We start from the raw sequence: 20,726 nt of genomic DNA, 5'->3' as shown, positions 1-20,726 counted from the left end.
GTGAAAGGTCTAACTTGAGTCAAGGAGTAACATCTGTAACATGCTGAAGTATTTAAAAACTAAATGTTTTGGCAAGTAAGTGAAGCTTTATTTCTAATGTGGTGGCGTGTGTTGCGGAAACTAATCAGTACTACTGGTCCTCACACAAAGACAAACTAGAGCAGCTGTGGCAGTTTCAATTTATACTGGTAGGAAATTGACCGTGAAGATGCTACATACACAAATGACAATTCTGGTCCTGTCAGTTATTATTCAGATCGTGTATATTCTCAGACTGTAATCTTCAGAATGTCAAAACTCAACCGATTCATATTCACACAAATGCTGAGTGTTGTCTGAGATCTCACTGACTAATGCAGTTCTGAGGCTCATACTTAAAATCTCAAAATCAGCTTTTTCATCATTCAGAACTAAAAATCTCAGTTTCTGGAAGACCAGCGTTCGTGAAATTTTACATGTCCATTTCTAACCCTACTCTGAAGGATATTAGAGAAGGATTCATTATGTACTTCTAGTAGCTGGATTTGTGCTAGATTTTGTACTACAACGGTGCATGTTAGGGGAGTAATGGTACTCAGAGGTCACAGTTAAGTTCACACCGCGGTTTTCAGTGCAACGGAAAAAGCCACCCAAATGCATAAAGCTAAGTTTCTATTCATTTATTTTGAAGCAACAATGGTGTGAGTTGTTTGTTCCTCCTAAGTATCATATAGCTTCTTCAGCCTGCTGCCATCAGGGAGGAGACTGCGGAGTCTCCAGGCCAGGACCAGCAGACTGGGGGACAGCTTCATCCACCAGGCTGTCAAGATGCTGAACTCTCTCCCTACTTTGCCCCCCCTCCCCCCTTCTGCCCCCTACACACACAGAGTTTTGGACCCAAACACAGGTTCCTGACCCCCACTCCCCAATACTAAACTCTGACATTCTCAGGGACTGTTATGCACCCATCACTTTTTGTTACGCACTCATCGCTTTAACAGCTCCATAAGCTCAGTCTAATTGCACTACTGCAAGTAGATAATACATCATTTGCATATCTAAATGTAATTTTTTGCAAAATGTCTAATACAAAACAAACTTGGAAGAATGTCAGTAACCACAAATGGCATGGGCACTACACTTCTATAACCTAAGAATAACTCAGCCCGCTTGCATTGAAGTCCCTGTAGTTACTGAATAATAAGCCTTAGAATGTAATAAGCCTGAGGTTTTAAGTGGTTTACTGGTAAAGAGTCATTGTGATAGCTATTTTTTTTAAAAGCCCTTGTGATCTATAGTGTCTCACCTAAAATTCAGTGTATTAAAATGAACTTGAACTTGACATATGCAATACATAAATACACTAAAGGTCTAAATACAACTTTCAGAAGTAATATAAAGGAAATATAATTGAGAAAAAATATCAAGACTAGACAGTCTCAGTTTGTCATGTTTTTAATTTGTAATTTTTTTTTTAAATGCCAGCTGCCCTTTTTTGTGTGAACATTTCATGATGAATGGATTTCTCCAATTAAATCTAGTTACATTAAAAGTGAAGAACTTTTTCTATCTCCTAAAAGGTTACCATGTTTCGTTACTGTTAATGTAAAGCACTCAGTTTCACTGATACTTGTGTAAGAATTCGACAATAATACTTAACTACAGTAACAAAGTATTCTCCACCTCTGAGTTAAAATGACTAGGTTAAACACTAATTCTGATATGCAGGATAAAATAACCAATGAGACGAACCATTCAGACAACATTTCTTTAATACAAAGTCAACATATCTACATACACAGTGGTTTTAAACCAATTATTGTTTCAATTAGAAGTAACAGTTTGAAAGCAGTATCACTTGGCCTTCGTACAAAGAAAAACTATTTTCACTTCTGAATTTTGGCTTTTTTCTTCTTTTTGTTTTTGTTTAATACACTTTTTTTCCGTACTGGTTCGGTTGTATTTTTCCCTAATCAATCCCACGTTTTATGAGTTTGGCTGTGAGGTCTGGGATCCAGACACCAAAAAGTCAGAACGTCACTTCCAGCTTTGTTTTTGGAGTTCCAGACCAGCGTGTCCGTTCATACGGAGGAGCGTCGCTGTTTCTCCAGGTTTTCACTGGGGAAACGTTTCACACTCCCAACAGTTCACAAGGCAGCATTTCCAGATTCCAGAGTCTCTCTGTACTTCCCATCAAGGTCCCTTACCAAAATAAAAAAACAACCAACAAAACAATCCGAAGCATTATGGTATGTAGATCTTGGTAAAGCCCAACACTATAAAAAAAAAAGAAGCTAAAGGAAAGAATGGAGTGTAGGGGCAGTGGTGAGAGAGAAGTCATGATGAATGACTCTCGCCCTGGCTGTGATGCGATTAGACACACCACCAAATTCACATTCACTCAAGGCAATGCTGTTACTGCAGTAAGTCTATATTAGTCTGCATGTGGCTTTTCACACACTCTGCTCTTCTTCTGCGTCACCCAAAGAGAATTTACTATTAAGGGGCATGTAAAACTGTTTGTGACTGCTTCAGGCAGTCAGCTGTAAAGAAGGGGTTAACTCCATATCCTCGACTGAGTGAGAGGAGAAGAAACTTCAGTTGGCAGCCAGAAAAGTTACAATGAAATAAAAAATAAAATAAAAATTAAAGGTGAAGTTGAAGGGAGCAGAGCATGAAGGTTCTACTAAGACACCAAGTTCCTCAGAGAAAGCTGGAACATTTGCAATTCTAGCAGAAGCTTTTTTTGTTTGTTTTTTTTTTCTTCCTTTTTTTGATTTCATTATCGTTCAAAGACAGGGTCAAATTATACAAATACATATATATTTGCTTATTTACATCTGTCATATTCAGGATCATTGTTGATATATAACAAGCGGATGATCAGTCTGCGATTTCAAAAGTAAAAATTAACAAAAAAATGTTTTTAAAAAATGAATAAAAGAAGGGGTGAAATATTGGGGTGTATGGTTTGAAAGTTCATAAGTTGTTACAGTTCATAAGTATCATAAATTTGGAAAAGGAAAGATTTGTTTATTATTCAAGTCAATGTTCAGTAAAGAAATTTTTCTTTTTTAAAAAAAAGTAATACTTTTACCTAATACTAGATACTACTGATGATAACTATAACAATCAAAAATCCCTCTACTCATCTTCAGAGTAGTAAGAATGAAAAAAGAAAAAAGAAAAAATGAATGGTAGCCAGAACTTTCCTCGATGTCTCGAGGTAAACAGGCTGCATTTTAACAAATCATGATTAAAAAAAAGGCTATTCATAATTTCATAGAAGCAAATAAATGTTCATGGGTGGAACCGAAAGAGCAAAGAAGACAGAAGGAAAATGCTATTCGTACTAAGATTTGGATACATCTTTATATTCTGCATTTAAATATAGTGTATATGTGTTTATGTATCTACATATGCATGGCCTGTATGTATGCATATATACATACACGTGTACATATTTTACTTAACATTTCTATAGTGAAAAAATAGAATGTCTTTTAAAGTAATATGAACAAAATGATCTTTTTTCTCTCCTGCTAGTTAAAAAAACCCCAAAAAAATCAAAAACGAGTACGGTATCTCTGTTATAAAACTAAACTGAGAAATAAAAAGTCTTCTAAGTAAAGTAAAATAACAGTAATCATAATAATAATAATACAACAATGTCATTTTTTCTTGTATAATGTTACAATAACAATAAGGCTTTTTGGAAATAAGAAAGACTACACACGGCTCCTTCCATCGCGCAGTTAGTATGCACATCTAATCCGAAAGCTCCACTGTTCAAGCATTCTCCAGTATACGCACACCGTTTTTGACCTCTGCAAAGTCCGAAGAAAGAAAGAGAAGCTTTCTTCTCCTCTGCGTGAGTCCTACTCACGATAACGAAAACGGGTTTGAAGTTTTTGCGATGCATGAAGTTGTACCATCGTTGTTTTGTTGTTGGTGGTGGTGTTCAGGTCAGTGTATCCAGATTGATCATGATTGCCTGTTGTTGCTCACTCACAGCCTGGTTGTGGAGAATGAATGGGAGGACTGCCATGATGGACTCAAGAAGGGCCTTGAAAGTATTCAACCTTCAGATGTTACTCTCTTCTACAAGACTTACAATGCTTCGAGGAACATCTGACTCGTTCCATTCTTCTGGAGAAAGATCAGGTTGGTGAGTGTTATGGGGTTATACTCTTTCATGGAGTCCATTCATTCTCTTCCATCATGATCTCCACACATACACGTACAGCATCACATAGCTAAAGCAGCATGTTTGGTATAGCCAAAAAAAGAAAAAGAAAAGAAAAAAACCAAAACACAGTCTGAGGACAGTCATTCAGAATCATGGCAATGAATGTTGGTCACCGGAGATGTAAAAAGTCACCATAACTTGCAAAAGACATCAAAACAAACCCACCAGACGATCCCCCGTTTCTTTTTTTTTTGTTTTAAGTTCCTCTATGCCATGAACCACAGTAGGGGAAAACCAGTCAAAGGTAATGAATGCTAGGATCCGGAGAAATCACACTGAGCTTGGTGGAGAATCCTTTGGTCCTCACGTCCCTGGCTGATGGGCGAAGATGCCTCCCACCCTCATCACCTCCTTTTTTCGAAGCTACATTGGTGTATTTCCGAAAACGTTAGCTAGCTTTGTCCTCAAAAGCACCGAAACAACTGCCTGCACCTTGAGTGCTGGAGAAACACAAGCGGTACGTGAGTTAATTATAATTTTTTTTGTGGCAAACGACGTCTCGCGATAATACCGCCGCCCTAAAACACGCTCTCGCTTTCCCAGACAGCTGCCCTTTCCGAAGTGGTTCAGGATTCCGACTACACGTCGAACCGGAGGAGAAGGCTGTAGAGTAGTATACTAAGTTTAAGCAGTGATAAAAATCCTATCTACTTTGCTACCACAGTCCCTGAAACTCAAATCTTCTGCTCCGGGTGGTCTTTTTAGAGCGTCTTCTTAGATTCTGCTGTCAGCTTTCAAACAGTTCTTCGCTATATGGGTTCTGGAAACGGCATAACCCCCCCCTTTGTAAACACGGAAGGATCTGAGCTCAGTCAACAAACCAGTCGGTCTCAGTGTTCGAACATCCAGTCTGGTTGAAACAGACAGGTAGACGAGGTCCTGACCTTTTACAGATGCCTGCTAGCTGTTCCTTCCTTTATCCTTTAATTTTGAAGTTGTATCTTTACAGGATTCGTTTTTGGAAATATACGTCCACATACAGATTAATAATAATATCCTCCACATCAGAACACTTGAGGTAAAGTTAGCGGTCCGGCATCCAGATCGTTTCCCACCCCCGCAGCCTGAGCCTATACATTTGGTTCCATCTCACGAGTGAGGATGTATGGGGATGTTTTCCGATGGGGTCCTTTTTCTGGGTCTCCGTCCAATTGGGTGGATGGTGGTTTGAGAGGCCACCGCCAGCGCAGGCGATGGTTTTATTTGTATTTCAAGAAGAGGATTTCTTTGATATTTAATCTTTTTTTTTGTTGTTGTATAGTCGTTATCGATTCAATTGTTTCAAGCAAGTTTCTATGGCTCAGGAGGCTGTAGAGGGGGGTGCTGGGCAGAGGGAAGAAGATGGCTTTTTACGTTGCATAGTGATCAAAGCTTCCTAGGTATTCCAGAGCTGCCTGGTAGCAAAACTGGTACTCGTCCTGTAAAAGCAACACGAATGAAAGAGAACAGATCTGGGTTAGAATCAGGATGATTTTATTACTAGAAATGAACAACAGCTTTGAAGCGATGGTTTGGCCAAAAACTGAATTCACGCATTTCCCCCTCCTCACCCTGAAGGCTGGAGATGTTTGGTGTCTGAAGTTGGCGTCTTCAGATTTGTACTGGAGCTGCGAGGCTAATGCAGCTGACAAGTAATAGAAGCTTAAACGCCCTGATAAACATCAAGCAAACCGCATGCCCAAATCATCACACTTGCTTGAAGACTGCAAAAAATGACATCTTGGCAGGTGAAATCATCTTAAGTCTAGTCTAAATGTCTAGTACTTCTCATTTCGAGACTGATGCAAGTTTAGTATAAAATTCCTTAATATATTTGTAGATGTCTTGTTTTAAACAATTTTATCTAGTAAAAGCATCTTATACTACTGGCAGTATAAAATAATAATAAATTCGATAATTATAAAACTGTTGGCATCATTTCTTGGGAAAAGGAAGTGATTTCCAGTTTCTATTTCTACACACACACACATTTTCTAAGCCGCTTATCCTTCTGGGTCACGGGGGGAGCTGGAGTCTATTCCAGTGGTCATTGGGCGGAAGGCAGGAAACACCTTGGACACAGGTCTCCAGTCCATCGCAGGGCAGACAGACAGACATATACATTCACACACACACCTAGGGGCAATTTAGCATGTCCAGTTGGCCTGACTGCACTTCTTTGGACTGTGGGAGGAAACCTGGAGGACACGGGAAAACATGCAAACTTCACACAGAAAGGACGTGGTCGCCCGGCCAGGAACTGAACCCAGGCCCTTCTTGCTGTGAGGCGACAGCACTACCCACTGCACCACCGTGCCGCCCTTGATTTCCATGTCCAGTTGAGTCGTTTCAAATAGACTTGCTTATGTGGTTTCTAACACTGTATGACGTGTTATAAATGGGAAGAAAGGACAAAGGCTAATTGGAGGGGTATAAGCGTCCATTACTTGTTAGCTATGTTAGTCTTTATACACCAAACATGTCTTGGAAGATCAGCTGCATTTGAGGTAAGAGGGAAACTGTGTGAATCAGTTTTAGTCGAATCATTGCTTTAACGACAGAAGCTTTGTTTTTAAAACAGTAAGGCTGAGGTCTCACCTCTGTTTGCACCATGGCTGGCCGCTGAGTTCTCAGCATTTTGACCGTCTGGAAGATGTCCACCACGCCCTCGTAACGCATCCGCTCCAGCACGATGCTGAGCGTGATGAAGACTCCAGTCCTTCCCACACCGGCACTGCATGGGACAGAAAGATACAACCAGTTAGAAACAGAGGTTTTGAATGGAAGAAAAAAAAAAAAAAACATCAGCAGTTGTTGGCTTGATTGTAAGGTTCTAGGAAAAGCCTGTAAGCCTTTACCTTTACATTACATGACGATTTGTAAACTTTTAAAAACTTCACTCACACATCTCATTTACAAAAATGCTTCTTTAAAAAAGCATCCATGAATGGTTCTTTAGTGGGCATTCAGCGAATGCCTTTTCAAGCTCTCTGCTTCTTTTCACTGCGGTTTAAATAGCAACACACACCATGACTGAAGAGCACTCTGCAGCCTGCGCTCTGTTTTAAAACAGCATGTTCAAGGTGGATGTTAACTTCAGTACGGAGTGATACTAAAAAGGGCCATATATCATTCAGACCTGTAAAGTTTGGCTGTTTTGGCTATTTTTGAACACCTAGAGCTGTATAACGCTCAGCGCGAAGATTACCACAATCTGAACCTGAAAAAGAATTTTTCAGTTTTTCACATAATTTGAAAATACCTTTTGCCCTTTTCATTGTGTGTAAATTTCATGATGAATGGACCAAAAGAAACGGCTCAAAATGACTTGGGGAAAAAAGTCTGGTTCCATTGACTTGCATTAAAAGTAAAGTAGGTTTTTTTCCTTCTTCTGTAAAGTTCTCATTTTGGAGATAGGAGGTTTTCCTCCGACAACAGCGATATGTCAGTTTTGAAATGTTTATTGGTCGTCTCAGTCGCTCAAGTTCTCACTAATCACTTGTATCAATCCAGTGTGTTAACTCACCTCCTGCTCCTTGCAAAATTCTCTACCTACAAACTAAAACATTTTATAATTGCTAATAAAATGTTATATTATTATTTTTGGTCATCTGAAGAAAATGAGACGTCTTAAAAATGACAAAAAATAATATCAAGTAGCACATCTGCTCAGGATAAATTAGGAAATTAACTAAAATATGAACAAAATATTACCAGAAACACCATAATACAGCTTTCTTTCCCGATATGGGTTTGTTCTAGCTGATATCAGCTGATACTGACAATAATCCATTTTTTTTCTTCAAAACTACTAATACATTCTGATTATTTTTAAGCACAAGACGCGAATGCACCTCGCATTTACATTTAAGTCCCCCCGACAGTGTCATCTAAAGAATTGGCACCTTTATTGTCAGTAGTGTAGCTATTGCCTTTGTTTAATCCAAGGAGCAATAGCGTGTTATGATTATGGCAGTGCTGGATGTTCAGGATGTTACTCAATGACTTCTAGAAAGGTAGTGATCCATAACCCTCTTAGGATTATCTAATAAGCAATCATGATGCACTGCGTGCGCCAATTCTAATGGGAGGCACATTCAGGCGCCACCAAGAGCAAACTGGTAGTACACATACACACACTCTCCCACACTAAGCCCTTTTCTTTATGACAGTGCCTGAAATAGGAGGGGTTTTAAGCTTGATCCTGCAATACTCCGGGGCCGTGGCGCTAAGCCGCTCCGCTGTGGAGCGACTCCCACTTCACCCGTGGAACGATAATTGATATGACAACAGATTTATTTTTTGCCACTTCCACTTGGCAAAGCTGAAAATGAAGACGCGGATTACCGTGAACACGGACAGAGGAAAAGCCTAAACGTGAAGAATGGGCTCGGCGCATCAAAACGCGGGCGAGATTTAGCGTTCGCTCACATAAAATATAATGAAGGTAGTTAAACATTGATTGTCGTAACGACGCTACTATAAACATGAGCATCCCGTTCGGACGCACAGCGTGAAATAAAGAGCTTTTGATATTCAAGTCGTAGCGCTTTGCCACCAAACCCACCCCGAAAAGGAAAAGGAGGGCAATTTTCGTAAAGCATTATTCTGACACGGCTCTCAGACTCCATCAACCCTCGTTTAAACAGACAGGGTTTGTAACGTGACAGGCGTGGAGGCACGGCGAATAAAAGGATTTACACTTTCATTTACTGTACACGCTCAGGCAATTAATGACCAAATCCACCGACTCCATTAGATATGTAATTTGAAAAAAATGATACCAAGCGATGAGGTGAGATGAGAAGAGAGAAAAGAGAGAGAGAATGGGGTGTCTGTAAATTAATAGAGGTGATGTGTATGACGAGGAAAAGAAAAACAGAGAGGTACAGAAGAGGAATGGAATGAAATGAGAAAAAGAAGGTGATCTGAAGCAGAATAATGTGCCTGTGAGTTGTAAAAATGACAGGATGCAGCAGTTCAGCGTGTGAGGAGCTAAAGGGCAGGGCTCTAGCAGATCTTCTTTGTGTGAGCCCACACACCAGCAAACTGAGAGAGAAACTGGGCCACACACATTTCACACTCATTCAGCTCATACTGTACTCATACTTGCAAGCAGGGCTGCACAATATATTGTTTGTTAAATGTGTCGTGATACTACGGGTGCAAATATGATGGGGGGCAATGTCAGGTAGGCTAAAGCTTACATACAGGAATTTAAAGGTAAAACTGTATAGACAAAGTATGCCTACAATTATACTTAACATATTATCGCATGCTTTATATGTCAGTATTAAAACACTGTATTGATACTGGTATCAGGTATCAGCCAGATACAGCACTCATTTACTTGTACTCGGTCTCATAAAAAGGCACTGATAGCGTGTGACATAAGCCCAGTTTATGCTGCTGCGCTAATGAACAAACTACTTAAGCTGGCAGAGAAGAAGGGTCTGCTCAAACCGATAAGTGGTGGTCAGACACAAAGCCATCAGGCACTTAAAACATTCTGCCTTGGCGTATTCCTGCCAGACCTACGCTGTATGATTTTAATACATATTTAACTCTTGTGTGGTGTTCAGGTCTGTGGGACCCATTTTCAGTGTTTACCAAAAGAAAGAAATGATGCGATTTATTATTATTTCAACCTCAGATTCTTGGCCTTTGCTCATTTTCTGTGAAGAGCATATAAAATAACCCATTTTCAGTGCTAAAGGAGAACCCTACGCTGGCCACTTGTGATATTTTGAACATCTGGTATTTTTACATAAAAATTGTTATGGCTGTATTCATTTAAACAAACAATAATAATAATACAGCGGGTCCACCAGACCACTGAGTAACAACAACATCAACACCACACGAGTTAAACTTGCACAAATACAATCAAAACCACTTCCCCAATATAGGTGGAGACACATAGGCTAGCAAAACGGAGGTAAAAAAACCTGACTTTTGCTACTGAAGTTCATATATGCCGACTTTATTCTGTTTCTCTGAATATAATAGCGAGGTACAAATGTTAATAAGGTGATTTTTTAAACTATTTTTGTAAAATAGTAATTATTCTTAATTAAAATGACTGTTAAATAATATGGCACAAGTCAGAAAATGATCATAGTACAGTAAGGAAGTAAACAATTCCAGGGCAGGTTAGCCTTTCTTTCTTTATGTATTTTGGTTTTAATTAGAGCTTTAAACTGTAATTTACAGCTTTATAATAACTGATATCTGACAGCTCTTTTGCAACCCAGGTATCAAAAAAATGTCAGAAAAAGTGGAGGGGACACATCTTTTTAACCTCAGCCAATCAGATTTCAGAATAGGAACATTCCATTTGATAAAATACAGTAAATGCATCCGATGTGCTTTATAACAGGACTGGACACCGGCATAATTCAGCTTCTGTATGGTTACGTATTACATAACACTGGTTATGCATTACTAGCTCTGCTGCTTTTACACAACCTGCATAATGCAGTGCTCCATACAGCAGAGCGCTAATGATGTTAGCTAAAGTAAAATACAGGCACTTTGTAGCTGTCAGTAGTGTAGTGGAAAGGACCGGGTGATTATTTATGTGAAGTTGGAGGCCGTGTTGTTTTGCTGCTCTGTGTATTAAACGCCGCTGCCATGGAGAAGGACACTCTTGCAGAGGATCTTATTTATAACAAGCAGAAAGCTATTGGAGGGTAATAGGACTACAGCCGTCACGTCTGACGATGCCATTAGGGCTTTTAAACAGCAGTGTGATGAAGAGTATGTGTGTATATGTGCTCAAGGGAGCTTTTTTCTAGGCAGAAGGGAAACAGGAGGCCTAATCCTTATTCTGCTGTTATACACTAAAGCAGAAATCATCGTAGTGGAAGACATTACAGCAGCATAAAAATGTAGAGGACTCGCTTATTTTAACATCATCCTCATTAAGGTAGGTCTATTTACCCAATTTGGAGCATTTTACATTTTCAGAGAGGAGCAAGCTTGATAAGGATTATGAGATTTTTCTGCAGGACTACAAAGTTCAGCTAATATTAGACATGGTCAATCAGTTATACCTCAGTCTTATGTCATTTACCTTGATGTCTTTACTAGTGGTGTCAGAATGAACACAGTTTGAACGTAAATTATTAATGCCACAGTTTTTTTTAAGTCATTAACAAATTTACCTATTTTGACCCTTCAAACCATCTGTAATTGTCATAAAACTGAATTTATACTTATTTTAATTTGCTGTTCCATCATAAATGTTGCAGCAGTTATATTCTGGCACCTGTACAACTATAAATATATAATAACAGTACATTATTTTTCATTTACTACTTTTGCATTGTACCCTCAAACACTCCAAATATTGAATAAAACATATGAAAACTTGTGTTTGGTTTATAATATATCAATCTAAACACTATAAATAATTATTAAGTAAAATAAGTGCTTCCAAATGTGTATTGCTCACCTGCAGTGGACAGAGATAGGTCCATCCTGGCCAAACTGCTCCTTGGTTTTATGCACTTGTCCGATGAAGTCAATGAAGCCTTCACCGGATTTTGGCACGCCCTGCTCCGGCCAGTCAGTGAACTGGAACTGCCTCACAGTCCGGGACTGTCCATCCTGGAAAAAAAGAGAGAATGTCTCATCAAAGCTGTTTAAATGAATCTTTGGGCACAACATAAAGAACAGTTACTTTCACTTCATGTTTTTTTGCTGTCCATGGTGCTCACACCACTACACTGGTAACAAATTACTACTGGACACTAGTCCCATCGCTGAGATTTACAGCTTAATTTGTAAAGAAAGATTGCTTGCAATTCATGAAAATGTTCTACACATATTGAACAAACACATTTTTGTAGAACATTTTTATGAATTCACCACTTAAAGCATCAACTGTAAGAGAGTTTTAAATCAACTGAATTTTGTTTTGTGGAATTACACAGAAACTTTTAATTTGCACTCAAATTGTTGTTTGTGGTAATCGACGCCACAAATGCAGTAGGTTACATCAAAAAACACTGCAGTATTCCTTTAAGGATTAGCATCCAGAGTGGAAAAAATACAGAGAAATTATACTATACTACATGAAAGTATGATAAAAAGTAAAACTATACTTTAAAAGTATGAATACTGGGTCAAAGTCTTAATTAAAAGGGGAGTGGAGCCAAAAATATACATGAATGAGAATAAAGTCATATTTGAACGTACTTAATTATATTAAGTAAATGCTTTAATATAAAAATAAATGCTTTCTTTGTTCAGTGGGGTTTGACATATTAATAAATCGGCAGAGTTGTGGGCAGTTTAATTTTACACTGATGTACATTTGGTATTTTTTCCTCTTGGAAATGTAATATATAAATATATATATATATATATATATATATATATATATATATATATATATATATATATATATGTGTGTGTGTGTGTGTGTGTGTGTGTGTGTGTGTGTGTGTAAATATATGTAAATAATGAAATATTCAAGTATTTTCCAGCCCTGGCAACTATAAATTATTCAGCAGTCATGTGAAACTAATGAGTAAGGTCTGTGTGAGACTGAGGGACTCAAGTGGGACCACATACAGACTGTTAAGAGTTTAAGGGGTTAAAATAGTTTATTAACACTAAAATTCTGACACTGACAGTGACCATTCAGCCATTTCTATGTCTGACACCTCAATAGAGAACACACGTTCTCTACGCATCTCTCCTCCTCTGTCTGTTTTTTCTCCCTGGCTGCAGTTCTCTGTGAATTAGGGCAAAATCAATGGAGTGAGTGTGCTGTAATGCTGTTCTGGAGACGGTGTTAAACTGGAAGGATGTGGACGGGTGATCGATGGCTGGACGTGGACGAGAGAGGCCCCGTCACCCCTGGCCTGACGGATGAGTGGAGTGAAGGAAGAGACTCCCCACAAAAGCTCCACAGTGGAGCGGGGGGTGAATAAAAGACAGAGTGAAAGAGAGAGAGAGAGAGTGGAGCAAGGGAGAGAGATGGAAAAAAGAGACCGTGAGAAGGGGGAGAGAAAGGGTGAGGGAGAGAGAGATAGCGAGTTATAGAGAGAGAGAGAGAGAGAGAGAGAGAGAGAGAGCGGAGTGTATGTGGTGAGAGAGAGAGTAGAGAGAGCAATAGAAAAGAGATACAGTGAGAAGGGGTGAGTAAGGGAGAGAGATGGAGAGAGTGATACAGAGATAAAGAGAATTGAGCGAATGTGGTGGGAGAGAGAGCGAGATAGGGAGCAATAGAAAAGAGTGGGAAAAGAGTGGAGAGAAAGCGAAGAGAAAAACAAAAAGTGAAAGAGGGAGAGAACAAGAGAGAGAGAGACAGATAAAGGCAGAAAAAAGAAATGAAGAGGGAGAAAGAAAAAGAAAGGAGGAAAGGATACAGAAAGAAGGGAGAGAGAAAAAGAAAAATGAAAAGTGAAGGAGGGAGAGAACGAGAAAAAGACAGGCATAAAGAGAAAGGGAGATAAAAAGAAAGGAGGAAAGGATACAGAAAGAAGGGAGAGAGAAGAGAAAAATGAAAAGTGAAGGAGGGAGAGAACAAGAGAAAGATAAAGGCAGAAAGAAAAAAAAGGATAGAGAAGATACAGAAAGAAGGGAGAGGGGGAGAAAAAAATGAAAAGTGAAGGAGGGAGAGAACAAGAGAAAAAGACAAAGGCACAAAGAAAGGGAGAGAAAAAGAAAGGAGGAAAGGATACAGAAAGAAGGGAGATGGAGAAAAACAGAAAACGAAACGTGAAGGAGGGAGAGAACAAGAGAAAGATAAAGGCAGGAAAAGAAATGAAGAGAAAGAGGGAGAAAGAAAAAGAAAGGAGGAGGGAGAGAGAGAGAGAGTGGAGTGCGAAATAGCAAGACAGAGGCCTGCTGGGAAATCAAAGAAGGGTACGACACAGACCACTGCCCAATTCAGAGAGGAGCAAAGGAAAAAGAGAGAGAGAGAGGGAGCGCGAGGCGGGGGGATTGAAAAAGTGGAATATTTTTGAACTGAGGCAGAAAAAGGCCAAATTAAAGCTGTGCGAGTGCGGGACCCGGTTCACTCATCCCCAAAAAATGTATGAGCTCGCCCCACACATCAAACACACTCGGCCTCGGCCTAATGAAAGCTCAGCCAGAGCACCATCACTCTACCCTCTTTATTTCTCTCTCTCTCTCTTTATCTCTCTCCCCCTCTCTTTCTACAACTCCCTCTTTCCTTCCCCTTCTCTCACACACATACACACGACACACACACACACACACACACACACACACACACACACACTCTCCTCCTCTGCTGCACCATTTTTCTTTCACCGAGGATGGATGGAAAAAAAAATGATAAAGGAAGGAGTGTGTCGAATCATGTGATTAAATATGCGACTATCTCTGGGCCAGGAAGCGTAACTGTGTAGCCAGCATGGTACCGTCCTCCCTTTCCTCTCTCCATCCCTCTCCATCCTCCTCTCGAGCCAGTCACCTTTGATTAGGGGTCTCTTTAATAAGTGCCTGCACTGTGGGCAGATTGCAGGACCAGCTTTGATGATTCAATCACAATTAAAGTGCTGGCTAAAGCTAACACAGCCAGATCTGCTCACCTCTTCTTGGCCCTGTGTGTGAGTGAGTGAGTGTGCTGGCTGAATGCTGAAGCAGTGTTTAGTGATAATCATTCCACAGGGAGAGCACTACACTGACCATTTATCACACTTGTGTCCTGCTACACAACTGCTACGGTCATATATAGGGGGTAGCAGGTGGAGGCAGTTTGGTTGTTATGGAATTTCCATCCTGACTCTAATTTGATTACGTCTTATTTCCATCATGACTTCACCCAGTTCTGTTCTGGTCCCAGTCCTGATTTTGTCTTGGCTCCACCCTTATTCTGTCGTGACTCCGCCCTGATGCCATCATGACTCTGACTAGTTTCTGTCTTCATTTTGCTCCGATTCCATCCTGATTCTGTCCAGGCTCTGCAGTCTTTCTTTCCCGACTGTCCAAACCCCATTTTGATGCCGCCCAATTCTGCACTGATTCTGCCTTATTTTGCTGTGGCTCTGCCTTGAGTCTGGCTTGAGTCCACCCTTATTCTATCTTTGCCCTGCTTTTATTTTGCCTTGTCTCCTCCCAGACTCTGCCCTCATTCCACCTTGCCTCCACCTTGATTCCATGTTGACTCCACCATGATTATGTCCTGACTCTGCCCTGACTCTGTCTTAACTCTGCTTTTATTTTGCTGTAACTCCTCCTTGACTCTGCCCTGAAGATATTGTGACTTTATTATTTATTTACTTCCTGACTCTAAATCTCATCTTGACTCCACCCTGATTCTATCTAGACCCTGCATTGATTCTGCCTTAACTTTGCCTTATTTTTGTGGCTCTGCCTTGAGTCTGGCTTGACTCTGCTTTTATTTTACTGTGATTCCTCGCTGACTCTGCTCTGATTCCACCTTGGCTCCACAATAATTCCATACTGAATCCCCCCTGATTCTGTCCAGACTCTGCTGTGACTCTGTCTGGGCTCTGTCCTTATTCAGTATCAACTCTGCCCTGATTATGTCGTGACTCCATTATTTATTTCCTTTCCATCTCAGTCCAAACCCCATCCTGACTCTACATCAATTTAATCCTGACACACTCTGATTCAGTCCTGACTCCACCCTGATTCTATTTTGGCTCCGCCTTGATTCTGTCCTAACTCTGCTTTTATTTTGTCCTGGCTCTGCCTTGATTCTGCCCTGGTTTTGCCTCATTACCCATGTTCTGTTTGTAGTCACGTGTCCTGTTACATTTGTGTCTATATGACTCGTTTCCCTGAGTCCATGGCTAAATCTGAGCTGTTTGTGTTCTCTGATTCCTAGTACCATGTTTGTCAGTTTTCCAGGTGGTGCTTTTGAGAATGGATCATTCTGTGAAGTGTTTGTCTGCAAGTTTAGCCCTGACACAGAATCAATAACTGGTGTGTGTGTGTAAGTTATGTGTGTGTGTGTGTGTGTGTGTGTCTAAGTGTGTGTGTGTGTGTGTGTAAGTGTGTGTGCGTGTGTGAAACCAGTGTGTGAGAGAGACAGAAAGACTGTGCTGTATGCAGTGAGACTCACCCTCGCGTCTGTAACTTTAAACTCGCGGAGGATGTACTGGGGCATGTTGTACTCGGCCATGGGGTCCACCACAAAGTACTGATACCGGGCAGAACGCTCCGCTGGCCAGTACTGATGACACTTTTCCTGTGGAAACACACCCAGACAAGTGTGCTGTGTTATTCTGTTATTCAGTCTAATGTTTCATAAAAAAACAACAGAAGCAGCTTTACTTGGATGTGCAGGAGGATATTTGACAAAGTGGGATTGTTCTGTAAAACGGGATGACGCAAGTTTAATGTAAGGAATGCCAAACAGGAATACTCTTTCGGTCTCGCATTGGACAGGGCTTGACTTTTGTCTTAAAGGTGAATTCAGCCCATTTTTCAAAATTTCAGCACAGTGTACACATTACGATGTAAACAAGCCATTCAGTTGATTGTGAGATTACAGTTGTCGAGTCGACAGTGGACAGGATTGTCAAACATTAAATGGCCCCTCACAGAAAGCTATGACAAGAAATGGTTATGAATACGCTGCTCAATGTCATTGTTTTATGATACTTTGGAAAGGTTTTGACCTAAAATATGCTTTGCAAAATACATACAGGGTGTTCTTCAGCAACATAGCGGCAAAAGAAAACAAAGTTTTTCAGTTTGACCATTATTAACATTACATATCGCTGCTGTTGGAACAAAACCTCGTATCTCTAAAATGATAACTTTAAAGGAGAAAGAAAAACCTACTTTACTTTTAACGTAAGTCAATGGAACCAGACTTTTTTCAAAGTACTTTTAGGCCATTTATCATGAAATATATACACAACGTAAAATGCAACAGGCATTTTCAAATTATGTTGAAAACTGAAAAATGACAAAAATGTTTTGTTCAGACAGCAGCGATATAAAAACTCAGAAGACACGTGTAGGTTAACTGGTCATTTTAGACAGTAAATAAATGCATAAATGCTATGTTAGACATTGTGACCTTTGTTCCTGTTACCACCAGTGTAAGAATCTGAGTCGGTAAGTTTGTCTGCAATGCACGATTTCACATCAAACCACTCTGAACAACTTTGTTTACATCTCAGTGACTGAATTATGCATTATGCACTGAATTTTGAAATATTGGTGAAATTCCCCTTTAAATGTAGTGGCTACCTGAGAAATCATGCTTTGAAAAAACTTCCAGGTTTGCCGTTCAAAAGCATACAGAAAAAAACAACAAATCTACTGAACTACCAAGAACATGTATTAAATTTGATTTAACAGGACCACTAGTTCCTCATCCTTGTGATTATCATATAAGTGAATTCCATGAGAGTTAAATTATAGCTTTTTTCTGAGTGTTACACCTCTCCACAGAAGTATACACCGGCATCAGAATTCAGGGATTTGATTAATCAGGTTAATTATGTAGCTGCTATAATTATTTAGCCACAGAACAGCAGCCCAATAAGTGGAAAAGCAACACAGCAGCTTTTGGCTCAGGGCCTTTGGCTCCTGGCGGTTTGGTTCCGAGTCTCTACACTTCATCCACACTCACTCTGCCCATCTCCCTCAGCTTGGTCAGCATCACCACGATGGTGGAGTTATTCTCCCACAGCATGCGCCAGAAATCCTCCGTGGTCTCGGCTAATGGACCCTGGGTGGCTATATAGGCCTTCTGTTGCCTGTACAAGCACACAGAAGAACACAAGATGTAATTAAAACACAAACACACACACACACACACACACACACATACACACACACTATATGCAATTACAAAAGCACTTGTATTGCACTGTTCATCTAATAAAGCAGTGAGGAACCCTCAGGGCCTTCTAGGCCTTCAGAGAAGGTCTAATGATTTCTGTGAAATAAAAAAATACATGCATGTAATTATTAGTTCATTTTTAACAGTATCATCCTGCTTGTTGTATTCAAACGCTGCAAGTACTGCAGTAATACTCATATTTCATTATCCACAAATTTATTCAATCTGATTTTTTTTTTGCTCCGTGGTACCTAGACTGACACAGTAAAGCGAGGCTCTACCAACATAAATAGGAAGTGACCGTGGAATCAACCAATCATGTTTTGATGTACAGTGGGTGGAACCAATACCATTTAATGCACTGTACATCTTTAAATATCCATATTTGACCAAATCCAGAATGGCCAAAAATTGAACATGTAAATTACCGTTATTAGTGCCAACATACTACAACAATCCCACAGGCGCGGGCAGAAATGAGCATTATTGTTGAGGTGGTTTTTCCTCTTGTTTTTGGCCGTGTTTTGATTTTTATGGCCCGAACTAAAGGCCTGGCTTTCATAGTCACCGCTGCTGTAAAGCATCTGCACACAATTCATGCACAGCAAGTCAAATTACACTGAGAAAAATACATCAGAGTCAGTTTACAGCCTTCTGAGATGCTGCACTAAGCGCTCCACTAATGTACTGAGTGCACAGGAAGCTATGAATACTGAGTGAAAGTGAGCATTGAGAATAACCAAGATGAGCTGCGTTAAGTGTTATGTCTTGCTGTAGAAGTAAACTGAAGAAAAGCTTCAGTAAAGCTACACACTGAAGACCACATACATCTTCCTTAAATGCTATTCAATATGTAAACAAGATGAAAATGCGCTACATTGGCAGAAATGGTATTCTTATATGTTCAGAAAGCCATTTGGATTTAAGTACATTGTACTGAATGAGGCACTGAAGGTTTGGCTAACAATAGGAAAAAACTACGAGACATAAAGGGACAAGGAGAAAGACAGAGAGACAGATAAGGATCATTCTCAGAATGAATGCCTCTGAAATAGGACTGTAAAATTACTGCATTGTGATCTGAATCCATAGATTGTGGAATGGATTACAATAGAACATATTCGATTATTTGACTATTACAACCAGTAATATTGTAATTATTTTATATTGCTACACTCAGAAAAAAGGTACTAAACTGTCACTGGGGCAGGACCCCTCTTGTCACTGGGGTGGGACTCTCAGTTCCTTTTGTCAGGGAACATAACTGTACCATAATCCACTTAAATTATATTGACTCCACACACCCCGCCTCGTCTCCAGGCTTTTTATTTTATTGTTGTTTTTAAACATTCGGTTATGAAAAGGTACAAATATGTTCTTTTCAACAGGTAAAACTTATTTAAGGTACACAATCGGACCTTAAAACCACTGTTGTACCTTTGAGGGTACATTTACATTGTTTGTACCTTGATGCATCTAAGAGTGTACATATCATTATAGGTTATTATATGTATATATATATAAATGATAGGAGTGCACATTTTTAATAAAAACTAATTTCAAATGTAAAAAATCCATAGTTTATTGTTTTTATTGCCTATATAATCAAATGTCAAAGTTTGAGCAGGTCAAATTATGTGTTTTGTTAATTTTTCATTCCCTGTAGCGGATGTTTTCACTTATTTTCACTTAGAAAATCCACATTTGCATACACTGTAGTAAAACACAGTCGTAAAGTTGTGAGAGATGTCATGATGCACTGAATAATTTCCAAATTTCCAAAAGAATCAGAATCTAACTGAATCATTGGTGAGGTCAGAGATTTGCACCCTCGCTTTGTAGCTCTTGTGTACCTGTATCCATCGATGAAGCTGGCGTTGATGTAGTCGGACCCCTCCAGCCCTCTGATTGGCTGAAGGCACACCCGAGTGGTCTCGTACGGCATGATATTAACAAGTCGGTTCTTGAACTTGTTACAGGGCAGGTTGGCACTTATGAACCTCGAGGTGTGAGCCTTGGAGTTGGCCAGTCGCTGAAATAGAAAAGGAAATGCAATATTGATTTTTGAGATACTGATATGACAAAAGGTTGAAATGTAAATGAGCCCTTCAAAAATTGCAAAAATTTTCATTTTGTGCCGTCTGATGCTTGAGATGAGTTTCTGTGGGTCGTCTGGGTGTTTTTAGTATATTGCAAAATGTATTGCAACTGTAATATGTAACAGTACAATCATAATATGGTATTTTATCCACACTGTTCAGCGCCAACACCATAAGACTGCATTTGATCTAACTGAAGTAGCTTCATTGAAAAATTAGCTTTATAATTTTTTAAATCCCCTTAATGTGAGTGGCCTTGATGTTTTAATCAGTGTTGAGTGATCTATGGCTCCAGTTGTCTGGTTGTGAGTTGTAGTGGGTTATAGAGGCTTGGTGATCCTGTTCCTCCAGGCTGGTGAGAAACCTGTCAGCACCCATTTCTTTCATAATCACCAACAGCCCGTCTATTATATGTAGACACAGCCGGCTCTGCAAGCCACAGAAACTATTAGAATTGGTGAAATGGGTCACTGTCAACTCTGATATAAGAGCACCAGTGTGTACTTCCTCATGTTTTATACAATGTCAGGCAGAATGCTGGTTTATACATATGTCTCATGTGTATTATAATACATCTTGGACATGCATGTGACACTGTATTACATATATATGT

General features: G+C 39.7%; 1 protein-coding gene across 1 annotated transcript in view; it reads right to left on the bottom strand.

Annotated features, from left to right (window-relative positions):
• Window positions 1–1,733: 1,733 nt before the first annotated feature.
• Window positions 1,734–20,726, bottom strand: part of ptprsa (protein tyrosine phosphatase receptor type Sa) — a 358,543-nt gene continuing 339,550 nt past the window's right edge. Inside the window, exons 31-36 of the mRNA XM_036587418.1 lie at window positions 19,868–20,046; window positions 17,802–17,928; window positions 16,278–16,403; window positions 11,664–11,818; window positions 6,806–6,941; window positions 1,734–5,646 (exon numbers count right to left, since the gene is read on the bottom strand). Of these exons, the coding sequence (XP_036443311.1) occupies window positions 5,578–5,646; window positions 6,806–6,941; window positions 11,664–11,818; window positions 16,278–16,403; window positions 17,802–17,928; window positions 19,868–20,046 (792 nt within the window). The 3' untranslated portion in view covers window positions 1,734–5,577. The remainder of the gene's footprint in view (window positions 5,647–6,805; window positions 6,942–11,663; window positions 11,819–16,277; window positions 16,404–17,801; window positions 17,929–19,867; window positions 20,047–20,726) is intronic.

This window comes from Colossoma macropomum, unplaced genomic scaffold (genome assembly GCF_904425465.1).
Source record: "Colossoma macropomum unplaced genomic scaffold, Colossoma_macropomum, whole genome shotgun sequence".
Lineage (NCBI taxonomy): Eukaryota > Metazoa > Chordata > Actinopteri > Characiformes > Serrasalmidae > Colossoma > Colossoma macropomum.
This window is presented reverse-complemented; position numbering and strand designations above follow the sequence as displayed.